The sequence below is a fragment of the Paracoccidioides lutzii genome (genome assembly GCF_000150705.2).
Source record: "Paracoccidioides lutzii Pb01 unplaced genomic scaffold supercont2.19, whole genome shotgun sequence".
Taxonomy (NCBI): Eukaryota; Fungi; Ascomycota; class Eurotiomycetes; order Onygenales; family Ajellomycetaceae; genus Paracoccidioides; species Paracoccidioides lutzii.
Window position 1 is genome coordinate 313,877 of NW_015440965.1, and position 12,420 is coordinate 326,296.

The 12,420-nt window shown below is 44.3% G+C and overlaps 3 protein-coding genes across 3 annotated transcripts; 1 reads left to right on the top strand and 2 right to left on the bottom strand.

The window, feature by feature from the left end:
* Positions 1–1,208: 1,208 nt before the first annotated feature.
* On the bottom strand, positions 1,209–1,388 carry PAAG_12250 (hypothetical protein; the record flags this gene model as incomplete). The annotated part of the gene is made up of 1 exon (XM_015847764.1): positions 1,209–1,388. One exon carries the CDS (start codon positions 1,386–1,388, stop codon positions 1,209–1,211), a length of 180 nt encoding a protein of 59 aa, XP_015702614.1.
* Positions 1,389–2,150: 762 nt separating this feature from the next.
* On the bottom strand, positions 2,151–2,411 carry PAAG_12251 (hypothetical protein; the record flags this gene model as incomplete). The annotated part of the gene is made up of 2 exons (XM_015847765.1): positions 2,151–2,274; positions 2,332–2,411. The coding sequence occupies 2 exons, from the start codon at positions 2,409–2,411 to the stop codon at positions 2,151–2,153; spliced, it is 204 nt and encodes a 67-aa protein (XP_015702615.1).
* A 7,593-nt stretch (positions 2,412–10,004) lies between these two features.
* PAAG_06640 (hypothetical protein) lies at positions 10,005–10,484 on the top strand (the record flags this gene model as incomplete). Its single annotated transcript, XM_015845951.1, has 2 exons — positions 10,005–10,225; positions 10,289–10,484. 2 exons carry the CDS (start codon positions 10,005–10,007, stop codon positions 10,482–10,484), a joined length of 417 nt encoding a protein of 138 aa, XP_015700177.1.
* Positions 10,485–12,420: the final 1,936 nt, after the last annotated feature.

The window sequence follows — 12,420 nt, forward strand, 5'->3', positions numbered from 1 at the left end:
CGCAGATGGTACATGGCGCATGAGAATAGTTCTGTGGCAGTTAGGGAGAGTCTTGGGGACCTTTTCCCATTTGGCAACGCTGCACGCAGGGCAAGCCACAATCCCGCGTTCCGAGCGTATCACATTGTTCAATCGAGCCTCGACGCGGTGGTATTTTATTTGTTTCATTCCTTACACGCTCCTTGCCACACGGCGTGCCTCCTACCGGCCACATATATCACTTCAGTCTAACCTCCACAGTGCACACGCACGCAGCCGGAGTTGAGAGGGGTGGCTTTGGCTTAACGTTCTGCTGTGTGTCGGGAGACAATAGGGGGAGGAAGCGTATTTTTTTTTTTTTTTTATTTTATTTTTTAAATTCTTTTATTCACTGTCCCGCTGAAGAGGCCCTACAACCCATCGGAGACTCATGAATGCAAAATAATAAGCAGCATCTCCTACATAATGCGGGGTTGGCTGGCTGGCTGGGCTTCAAATCCCTCCTTTTGCCCCCCCCCATTTGCCTCACCCGTTGCTCCCAATTGCAGCCGCCAACACATCCAGTTACTTTTCCCTCTCTGCCCCTCCTTGCGCCTCTTAAATGAGCCGGTCCGTATACGGGGTTCCAACCCCTCTACAAATGTAAGTGTGACTGGTTGATCAATCAACCAAACAGCTTAAATATTGCCACACCGCAACTCAACTGGCAAAATGGAAATCATTGTAAACAGCCCACTTCACACCCGCTCCCTGCTGTTTACACCAATGACATTTGCATTTCCCTCCATTAAAAAAAATGCTTATGGATGTTCTGTTCATATATGCATATTACGCACAAGTGAAAAATAACTTTGCTCTTTCTCTCAATGGTTCGTTTCATTATCCATATCATTTTGGTCTTTGATTTAATGCTGGCTTCCTCTTGCTTTCTTGTATCTGTTTGCAAACAATAATGCTTCATCTCCTTTGCTCTATTTGTAGAGTCTTCTCTCACACTTTCCAATTCCCCCGCTTTCAATCAAGGTTTCCAATCAAACTGGATATTACGTATTTCTCCCGCTGAGGGGCATCTTTTTGGATTACACTCAATACTACTGCAACTATGCGCTAGTACGCACCGTTTTAATGACCATAGCCACCGGTCTTATTAATGTGTCCAAAATAACCCTTGGAGGAAAAGAATGGATCAATGAGATGGGACGGGCAGTCTTGCAAAAAAGTGGAGCGGACTAAATCTCCCAGTAACCATCCGCTGGGGACCACAGGTCAAACTCCCGGCCACCCCCTAAAGTATCAAGGGGCAGTATCCATGTTCGCTTGAATTTCATGATGTGATTGATACTGATGCTGACGCTGATGCTGAGGTGGATTGTTGGTGTTGGAGGTGTCGATGATAGCAGCGATGCCATGATGAAAAGACTGGAATTGCCGGATCTAATGCACATATATGGGGTATCGGGATATCTGTATGTGTGTACACAGAGTATCTCTGGATCAAAAGAGACAACGCTCGCTGTATTTTGTGCAAATAAGGGAGAAAGAATATCACGGAGTCATCCGCGTATAACTTACCACTTTCTTGGAGGTTCTTAATAATGGATGGTATTTCTGCTAACTCTACATTGGTTTTACCAGTTTACAGATTGGTCTCTTGGCGCCCCTTTTCCCCTTTCTTACTGTCAAGTTGTGCGAGTCCAGTTCGCCTCACGCCTAAAATAGCAAAAGATGGATAATGCATCTTCCAAGCTGCTGTTTCTGGAAAATGTGTTCCTGATTCGCGATACTGATGGGATTCTTCTTAAAGTCCTCAACCCACCAGCCACGAGGATCTGAGCCCCCTTTCTCAGACTATTGTACTCTGTGCTACACAATCCTAGCAACACAGGGATTCTCATGGCCCAAGTCTCGGCACTGTAAAATAACGTAAGACACTCTCGCGTCGTCTCACATGAGGCATCACATAATTTTGTAATGGGCATCAGAATTCTCATTTTTAGCATCAAGGATTTCATCATTCATCCCGCCGATCGTGATAGGCAGTTGACCAGAACAACCAGGACACATTTTGACTCTAAGCCTTCAGGCCGGCATATTATTGAGTTTACACCATCTCTCCCTGAGTTTCAACGATTCGATCGCTTCACGCCAGGAACCGAATGAAAATCTTCAACCTAGACTACATCCGTTGGAAATCTGCTCCCTATTGACCGACTTTCTTCTGCTAAATCTTCATTGTCAGCAGTAGCAGCGACGGCGGCGGCGGCGGCGGCGGCGGCGGCAGCAGCAGCAGCAGCACTGAAGCAAACTGGTGGTGGCCAATATCATCCCGCTACTGGAAGATCATTGGCATACAGCGACCTTGCACCAACCGCCTCACCTCGACCTCTGCCTTTATTGCTTGCTAGTTGCTGTTGTATATTATTTTTCAACATGCCGCCCCGCATATCCCACTTCCTCTTCTTCTTCTGCTTCTTCTTCTACGTACATCTCCTCAAAATGCGATGGTTAACGTTGGGCCCAGGCGATCGAAACCGCCACCCCACCAGACCGGACCAATATAAGAGAGAAATGACAATGCCATTGTAGATGGTTTTTGAAATTTTATAGTTTCCCAAATTCTCCTTCTCTAACTGAACCATAAGAAGTTAGATAAAGATAGACCCTCCAACGGTCCAATAATCCATCCACGGTTAGCATCATTTCATTTGGCAGGACGGAGATCTGCAACCCGCGAATAATAATAATATTATTATTACAACGCACACTCAAAAGAGTCAAATGTAAAAGAAGGTTTTGTTGTTCTACTCCCCCCTCGCTCCGGCCGGTTTTCCGTCCCTCCGTCCCTTCCTCCCTCCCGTCTGCCCGCCGAACCAGGATCTCTCGCCCAAGTTAGTTAGCTACGGCAAGGGTCAATCAATCCCGGCAACAATTGGAGAGGAGGACAAGTCTAGCAGTTTTATTCTACCCAGTTCAGGGGGACGTATATTGTTTCTATTAAAACCTCCCACCAAAACAGTCTGAAGTTGAAATCCCAGATGGATATTCTGCTCACAAACCTCTTCCCTCTCTAGATTATTTTTAACGTAATATCCGAGGAACACTAGAAGCAATCCTCCGCGGGGCAAGAACTGATCCATAACTGCGTAATGAATAATGGACGCCTCATGAACACACCGCATTAACATTAACTCCGACCGAAACCCCACCCTCGTGAGGTAGTATAACTACACTATCTTTCCGACTATCCAGGCACATCCGCACAATACATCAACTACAAGCCAGACGGGAATAAAGTTGCCGAACCTTCACCGCCTTGAGGATGGAATGCTCGTGCTATTGTTGACTTAATGAGATTTTGAAGAAAGAGATGAAAGAGGGAAGAAACGCGGATTAATGCGTCTATGGCTGACAGGACAAAACAATGATCCTCTTGACGGATTAGGATGCGTGAAAGAAGAAGAATATGACGAAAAGTAAACGGGTTTTGATGCGCCCACCATTAAGGTGATGCCAGTGGTGATCAAAAGACTGCATGAACTTTGCTCTTGGCGAGTCCAAACTGCATCACACAGCCTTGTGTAACTATCTGAAGTTTTATTCCCTCGAGAACTATCATCTCGCATTTCTGTTCTATCAGTTGTAGTCGATTCTCCTGTTTCTATTCGTTGGGTATTAATTGCGGACTTGAATAATCACATTCTTCTCACAATTGAACTTTCTTTCAATAAAAAAAAAAAAAAATCTGAAGTCACACAAAAATCTTTGAGATCAAACCCCACCAGCCCACCAGCCCACCAAGCACACCAAGCACACCAAGCCCACCAAGCCCACCAAGCCACCAAGCCCACCTCAAGGCTAGAGCCCAACAATGACCTTCACACAAACTTCAAGCTAACTAAACTACACTCAACTTCCAGCAGTAGTTGGGTTCCAACTCACCCGGCCCAAAACCCCACCGGCACCACTAAAGGATTCAGGAACAAGTTCCCCGGAAACCAGTCTTAGAAACTCGTTCAATGGATTGATTCCCTTCTCTGGGTCTCTGGGTTTTAACGGTAGTGAAAGCCGGCAGAGACTTTGTTCTGGACCATTTTTAATGTTGTCACTTTAAGCCCGTAACATGGCCTGTATTCCTTTGCCTAAGTTTAATCTTGGGCTTGAGGGCATTGGGAGGGGGGGGTAGTTTTAGTTATTTTGGTTGGCCATCATAGTCAAGAACAACCATGTGAATGGCGTTAACGGCTTGCGTGTCGTGTCGGACCAGAGATAATAAAGCGGTGGAGTGATACGAAGGAGAAGAAGATGGCCTTTATTTTATTTTATTTTATTTTTATTTTTTTAATCTTTTTTTCCCCTGTTAATATTTAATACATTCTGCTGTCAGATATTTTTCAGAGTTGTTTGAGAATGATGTTCACCCTATCTATTTCCGGGTGACGCTCTTCAAAAACCAGAAATGCAGAATTCTGAAGTCTTCTACAAATATATCCCTTCCGATATAACTCCCAGACTTGGTCAAATAACAAAGTTAAGATGCCTATACAGTCTACGGCTTGTCTGACCTTCAGCATTTAATCTCTCTTTTTACAAGACTCTTGGAAGCTGAAAAAAAGTCGTCGCGTAGAAAAGGAGAATGGAAAACAAAGTCCCCTGGTTGCCAGCTAATACCAATGGCCGGTCTCTCGCTTGGACGATGGCCAAACCAGAGTTGGAAAAGGATGAAAAGCTTTTAAGGCTTCATCTGTCCCTTCTTCTTAACTAAAATGCACTGCTCTTGCGATAGCAACAGAACTCCTTCTAACTATAAGCATGGAAAAAAGCAGAGGAACGTGAATCGTGCTTCTCAATGCTGGCCATGAATAGGTGATGTGAGAGGATCTCCTCTTCAAACAAATGGCTGAGGAACCAAAGAGACTCAATGAGTGATGAACAGTTCAAAACAGTCTTAAGAATATACCTCGAGATTCTGATAAATTAGAGCGAGAAAAATTGACACCATCGGACGGAGCTGCCCCTATTAGTGAACCGGGAAAATTCCCCTGGGCTTTGTCTCCTGTATGGAGCCCCATCCTGCTACCTCCACCATTTCATCAATCATAACCATCATGGCTCAGCTGTTGCGGTCTCATGGAAAGAAGCGTACCTAAGATTCATCTTAAACATTTATGTAGAAGCCTGGACCGGACCGGGGTTCAAAGCGCACGGGAATGCAAACGGAGTGACTGTGACTTACGACGAAGAGATATTAGATTGCTATCTTTAATGCCAAACAACCGTAGAGTTTTCTCTTATTTTAAGCTGGGAAAGTTTTAGGGCGCAAGAGTCCAACACCTCCTTTGAAGCGCGCTCTCCGGTGGCCTCCCTAAGAGTTTTCTAATCTGCACAAGACTCCAGAAAGCCTCGTTCTTCCTCGCGGTATATACAAAACTGGATAGTTGCAGTATTCGACCGAGGACGGGAAACCTCATTCTGGCCAGAGATTCAATCGAACCAGACCATACTTACCAAGGCATACTAACCACTTCGTTTGCATTGACGACACTCATCGTAGACTCTGAGAGAGTGAACTATGCCAGCGAAAAAAAAAAAAAAAAAAAAAAAAAGGCAGTATGAAGTAAGCAATCCAGAATCCAAAAAGCTTGCCTTGTGTCCACCGTGAAATTGTCAAATTTTGTGAAGAGGAGGTCATTTTGAATATCATTGTGCATTGTAAACTATCTCCCCTGCATAAAGACGTGGCTTATAAGCAGAGAGGGACATAAACCATCAATCCATGTATACCAAACAAAGGTATGCGGAATAGAAAACAGGATAACTTCCACATAAGATTCGTCGGTGTAGTTCCGGACGTGGTTATATGTCCCCGGGAACAAGATATTGTATTTGCTGTTGAAAAGAACTGTCCACCGGCAGAACGGCGGAAGAAGGAAAGGGCTGGTGGAGCGGGGCGGAGCGGAAAAGAACGACATTTCGTCAACGAATCAAAAAGCCAGCCGTGGTTATATCGGTTGAAACGCAAATCATCATCAAACCAACCACGTATGTTGACGGGTGGCTATCCTATTGCATGTACATATTTTCCATAATGATTTTTGTCAAACATGCATTCTCCAGCAACAGGATCATTATCGTGGCCTGGAATAGACTGCTGACTGAGGATCCATAAACTAAAGCCAGTTAATATAATGTTCTGGAAGTTCCTCTTCGATTAAACGTGAAAGTTACGATTGAGATTAGGTTCAGCCACAGGAACCCACTGTTTCAGATCCAGGGTAACAATACCCCTTTTCTCTGATTGCAACTCGTATTTGATATGCATCTCGACGCAACAGGCCAGAAGCAACAAACACCTACTCTTCCAATTAACAGGAAACGGCCTGCTTGGCCTATCACTCTATTCCAAAATCGCCTACCCCATACTTAAAGTTGAAAACATACCCCAGAAAGTAAGCGAGAGAGAATAGGGGCAGGGGCAAAGGAGGGGCAAGGGGAGGGGCAAGGGGAGGGGCAGGCTAAGATTTTCTCCGCTGAATCACGTCACATCGCAGAACACTTGCTGATACAGTAGTAGAAACTAAGGAAGCCATGAAAACTTTGAAATGCGGATAGGAAAGGGTCTATTTTCTTACTATGGTGAAATAACGTTTACCCCGAAAATCGCTCTCTTGCGGGGTTTAGTCTGGCTCGGGCTACCCAGCGAGCCTTTCGAGGGAATATACTATCTTTCCAAGTAATATCTTAGCGGTACCTGATCGCGCGTTTCCGGCTACAACTCGTGAACACAGGTTACCCGTTCTCAGTAGCTTCTCAGGAAGGGCAAGACATCGCATAGCCATACTATGTTCTCTCGGGTTTGTGGAGGCATTGGGTACAGATATTAAGTGGTGGTGATGTTATATTCTTAACTTTCGGTACAAGTTCTAATGAACACAGCATTCATAGAATATATGAGCAGTCTCCTAGCTAAATTTCACAATAACAGCGCAACAAGTTATTTTGCGATCTCGCACGTTCCTAAATGCCATCAACGGAGGATGATTGTCAAGAAGAACCTTCTCAGATTGATGTACAGAACATGCCATAGACATTCCCCCGCAAAGTTGTATCCTATTCACCTTTGTTACGTGTATACTGTTCTGTGAAGCCGTACGTATTGATTGGGTATGGATAGACACTAGCCTTATCTCCCTCAGTTGAGCGGTTGGCTAGCAACTTCTCATCATTCTATGATCATGGGATATTGACAAGCAAGAAGTTGGCCATTTAAGCTCTTCCGCGCGTTGCATTGATGTAGATTGCTCAATATCTCGTGCTGCAAGTGCTATATAATGTGAGTATTCTATTGACCTTCAATCTTATGTAAGGTATATGAAATAAATAAGATCGGTCGCTATAGGAAAGATTAACAACCCAGTCATCCAAGAGAGTGGAAGGTCTTCAGGGTTGGACTTCTGCATTGAAACCGGTTTCGAGAATAGTAAGGCCAGGTGTATGAGCTGTAAAAAGAAATTGCGCCATCCAAGGCTCATTGACATCTCTAATCAAGAACTCAAGCTAGCTTGATAGTATGATAAGTGGTCAAACGTAGAATATTTATCATTACTGATTCCAAATCCTGCATGACAGCTTCTAACAAAGAATGGTATCAAATCGGTGGTTTTTAGATGCTGATTTATCATGGGCTGACTATCAATATCAAGCCGTGGTGCCTTGATAAATTTCATAAGGTTTGGTTCACATTTGTAATCCTAAGACTGATTTTGACCATCCTCCTTGGATCATGATTTCTTGGATGCTGTGTTCCAGGGAGGGCTGTGTTCCTCTCATGCCGTTTTGGTCACTATGCTACGCAAGCAAATTTCAGTCCTCCAGAATGGGAGAGGATGTAGGCTGTTGTCTTGCAAACAGAGACTTATTTTTGCTACTCTGATTGAAGACCTCATTAAGCAAGCACTCAGCTAGACGTCAATAATGAATTAGACTCATCTCAATTCCACAAATCCAGTTTTGACTCCTACTAGCCAGGTGTTTCCCAATCAGATAAATCCGTCAACAACGCGATATGCGAGAGATATTTGTTTGACACTTTTTAGGTAGGAAGCTGGTCGAACCTTGAACTTCAGCTGCATTGACAACGGATTGGACACATAAACGTGCTTTCAACGTCAGTTTCCTAGAGGCAAGAGAAAGTGATGTATCTCTTTTCTGGAAGGGTTTCTACTCGAACATGATGGGTTTTGTGTTGAATGTGAGGGTGATTTTTTCAGACCTCTGTTTCGTGTTTCTGTGGATAATAATGGATGAGGTTGGGGATTCAGGGGTTGAGAATGCAAAATCAGTCACATGCGGCTGATGCCAGCTGCCAATCACTTCGAGCTCAACCACAGAAACAAATCAGTGAGAATGACAGATATAAAAACCATTTTTCTGCTGCGTTTTGTGACGAGACCTGTCCAAATCCTCCTTCACCGTCCCCATGGATTGCACCACCATGTCAGCTCTCGGGAGAGTGTAGTTAATGGATGGCTTCCATCTTCAGTTATTCATTTCTCAACTTTCCCTGTCCACCGCGTAATGAATGAAGAGTAAAAGAGGTACAAGCATGACGAGCATCAAACTCATAGCTCCAAAAATTTAATAACCATAGTAATGGACAATATAATGCCCCACCCAATCGACTTCCCGGACAGGGCTTGGCAGCCGTCTAAGCCGCTAGACCGATCTTCCTGGCCATAGAGTGCAGAGCTCTGGGTACAAGACGTATGGGAGAAATCTCATTCGCCATTCAGGAACCAAGGAACACTGCTTAGGCAGCCTGATGTTAGTGTGCAATGGTGCTGATGGTTCTTGAGGTATTCTATTACCACCGTATCGTTGTTCTCGGCACATGTGCAGAGAGAGGTTACATTTTTTGAGTTTTCCAAAGATTCGATGAATATGACGAGGATAAAGTGTTGAGATGAAGTTGAGTACCCTTGCTAAAGCAGTGAGGGAAGGGAAAGAAAATGCGAATTAGAGTAACAGAAAGGAAATGATAAAGGCAATGATGCAACGCTTTACGCACTGCCGATGCATCCCTGGAAAATTTATCGCAAACTTCTGGTGGCTGTGCTGCAGCGGGCGGGAAGATTCGACATACTTCTGTTCAAGGATTAAGGAGCCATCAACCAACTCCTGTGGATCATCGCCATATTTCCTCCCGAAAATGACGTGTGTCTACATATAACTGCACGCAAAGGACGGGAATCCTGAAATCTCGGCTAAGGAGTATTTGAGGACTACCCAGGATAATGGAGGACCGTTTGGGAGACAGATTGCTTAGTTTTATTGTCGCGGAGAAACTGCATACACGGACATTCACTCCTTTGAAATTCTGATATTCCCCGGGTATAAACGTTGTCACAGCCGAAGAATTCAAGGATGCAAGGGATGTCTACCTACCCGGAAAGCTTTCCCGGTCCTGGTTCTGGTTTTCACACCTAACGAAAACTGTTCAACAAACGCCCGGACAAACAAAAGCGGGCGACATTCACCGCCTCCTGCTCTAACAAGGGTTTCTGTCCTACGCATGGAGTCAGGATCAAACACAGGTACATCCTTTTGCGGATATTCGTATTATTATTCTCGGAGACCACAACCTATATACCATGTCCTCGGCAGCAGTATTCTGGTTATCAGCATGCAATTAGCCTCAGAAATGGATTTCGAATCCCAACTTTCCCTTGCAAAATCTCCGCAACATGCCAGCCATTGGCAGGTATCCACAATAGCTCCGAAGGGTGGGGCTTTAGGGGCGGGCGACACTTGAAGGTTGTGCATGGTTTTGATCGTAAAACCAGTTATTCAATGAATTCTCGCCACGAACTTTGCTCATATGTCAATTGTGGAGAAGTCGAAACGACATTTCAACTTATTTCCATCTGGGAAAATTCTTAAGCGATGATACTGTGCGTCGGGGTGGGAAGGTGTCATTTCTCAGGGGTGCCCGGCCTACATGCTGCGAAGAGAATCAAGATTTTTTGATGATGGTGGAGAATAGAGAGTGGACATGGGAATACAAACAAGCGCAAAAGGCCACAATCAATTGTGAGACTCACACTCCGCCATCCCATCTACCTACCCACGTCCGGAGTACTCCGTATTCATACGATAGATCCCTCGTATTCCGAGGAATATGTCTGCAATCGAGAAAGCACAAACGCACTCCCCCACCCCTAAAACCGAACGGGCATGATGCAACTCGGCTGTTCGATGCTTAATTCAAAAATTCGTATTAATCAGGAACTTTCTTTTGATCCAATCAGACCAGCGGCGCTGCACATCTGCCGTCTTGCATACCTGCATGCATGCGCTACGTCGTTGCGCAGTATGCTAAGTCGCCGTTGGAGACGTATATTTCGAGCTTTTCGACTCTCGAGTCCGAGGTCAACAACTCAACTGCTCAACGGGGTGCAGGCCCTTTAAGCACTGTTAAGTATACCTTGAATACAGGGCAACGTGCATAATAGTATATGTGGGAAGGGAAATGATGCAGGTTTCACGTAGCAATCCATGCCAATTTATCATCCATAGAAATTTAGTTGATTGATAAGACAGCTTACCTCTTTATTACGCAAATCAGTCTGTATATCTATTTCCGCACAGATGAAAAGAAATTCATCTTTCTTCCAACACCATGCGAACTTCCCCCTTCAAGTTTCCCAAGGGAGCGAGGATAATGAGCAGACATTCTGTGCGGAGTTATATGGTTTCTTTGCATGCATACACGTGTATGGGAATTTTGTGGATAACTGACAAAGTGTAGGGGGAGATATAAGAAATTATCCATTTGCTTTCTATCTAAACTCGCTTCTCCACGCTTCCCTCTCAATCAAAAAATGAATATTTGCTTAGCAGTTTCTTGTTTTGGCAGATGGCGGGGTTAAACTTTTGAATAGTCCAAAATGAGATAGAAGTGGACTCTTGTGTCCCTAGGTAATGAAGGTGAATAAACGCACAGATGAAAGGATGGAGAGTGTAAAGAATTTATTTGTGGGGGAGTATAGTAACTACGGTTAGGTGTTTACGCGATATACGGAGTATATCGGTTGTTTGATCGATGCTATGGGGTAGTAACCTTGGAGGGCTTGTTCCCTCCCCCTACCTGTTTCCATTGTTTTCTAAATCTTAGTCCCTCTAGCATTCCATGGAAGGTTTCATATGTGAATTCTCGGTGAAATGGCTCGTTTCATTTTACCCTTCGTGCACGTAGTATGATTGTGTGATTGAGGAGAGGGGAGGCGGGAGCGGGGTTCATACATCATACACACAGACACATAAATGTCTTTCTCGAGAGGGCAGACAATGTGAGATATATTAATTGTCAGGCATATTAGATAGGTAGTTTAGGATTGACAGATATAGTTAGATGAGGCTCAGAGAGGGTGACATTAACTAAATATTTAATTGGGTATATGATTTTAAAAGCTAGAATTCGGTCCTCAATGGAAGCTTGTGATATGTTCCATGTTATACTTATCTTGAATAAAGTGTTAGGCAGTTGTTCTGTTGGTTGACATTGTCCTTGTGTGGGTTTGGCATAGTGATACTTTTATTATTTCAATATTGACGTTCGAAGCAGAGATGGAGTAGGGAGGCATGTATATAGCCTTCGAAGTAGGAGTATACTTCGATAGCCCAGGGAGCGGGGCAATTGGCTTTTTTTATCTTTTCTTTTTCTTTTATTGTGAATTGTCTAATCTTCTTTACCTCAGACTCCATCTCTATCCCCATCTCGTTCTCCAAATCTAAACTCTAACTTCCTCCAAGAAAGTTGATTATTTGATTCTCTGGCCCAAGCAGAGAGTACGTCGTAGTGGTGAGTTATTTTCCTGGTGCATGCATAATTTGTTTTTCTTCTGCCATGAGGCACGAAGAGAGTCCACTTGGAAGGGTTCTAGAATTCCAGATGATCCTTGGATGTCTTCTTTCCTTTCCTTGTTACTCCTAGCTCATGTGTCGAAGCAGCTAACGGAGTAATAGTCCGGATTGGCGGGGCGGCTATGGGGTAGTGGAATTAACCAATGTTAGGCAACATGCATCCGAGGTGGTGTGGAGACCCAGGGGGCTGGGAGTGACGCCGTCCGTGAGGACCCAGCCCTCTTTTCGAGGCTCGTGATAGGTGTAGTTATGGAGTAGCTAGCTTTCAGGAGCGATGAACTGATGGTGTGTGAGTGGCTGGGCGGACGATTAGCGATTAAGATTCGATGGTAAGAGATGCTTTGATGGCGTAGGCGGCAATCGCACTGATATGAACAGTGACAAAACTCTAGACATTCTCCTAAGAATTGAGGCATGATTAAGTATGAAAAGCGGAACCTGAAATGAGAAGGTAAAATGTCCCTTGTCGGGACAAGGTAGAATCCAAACAGGTGTGATTTTTTTTTTTTTTTTTTTTTTTTT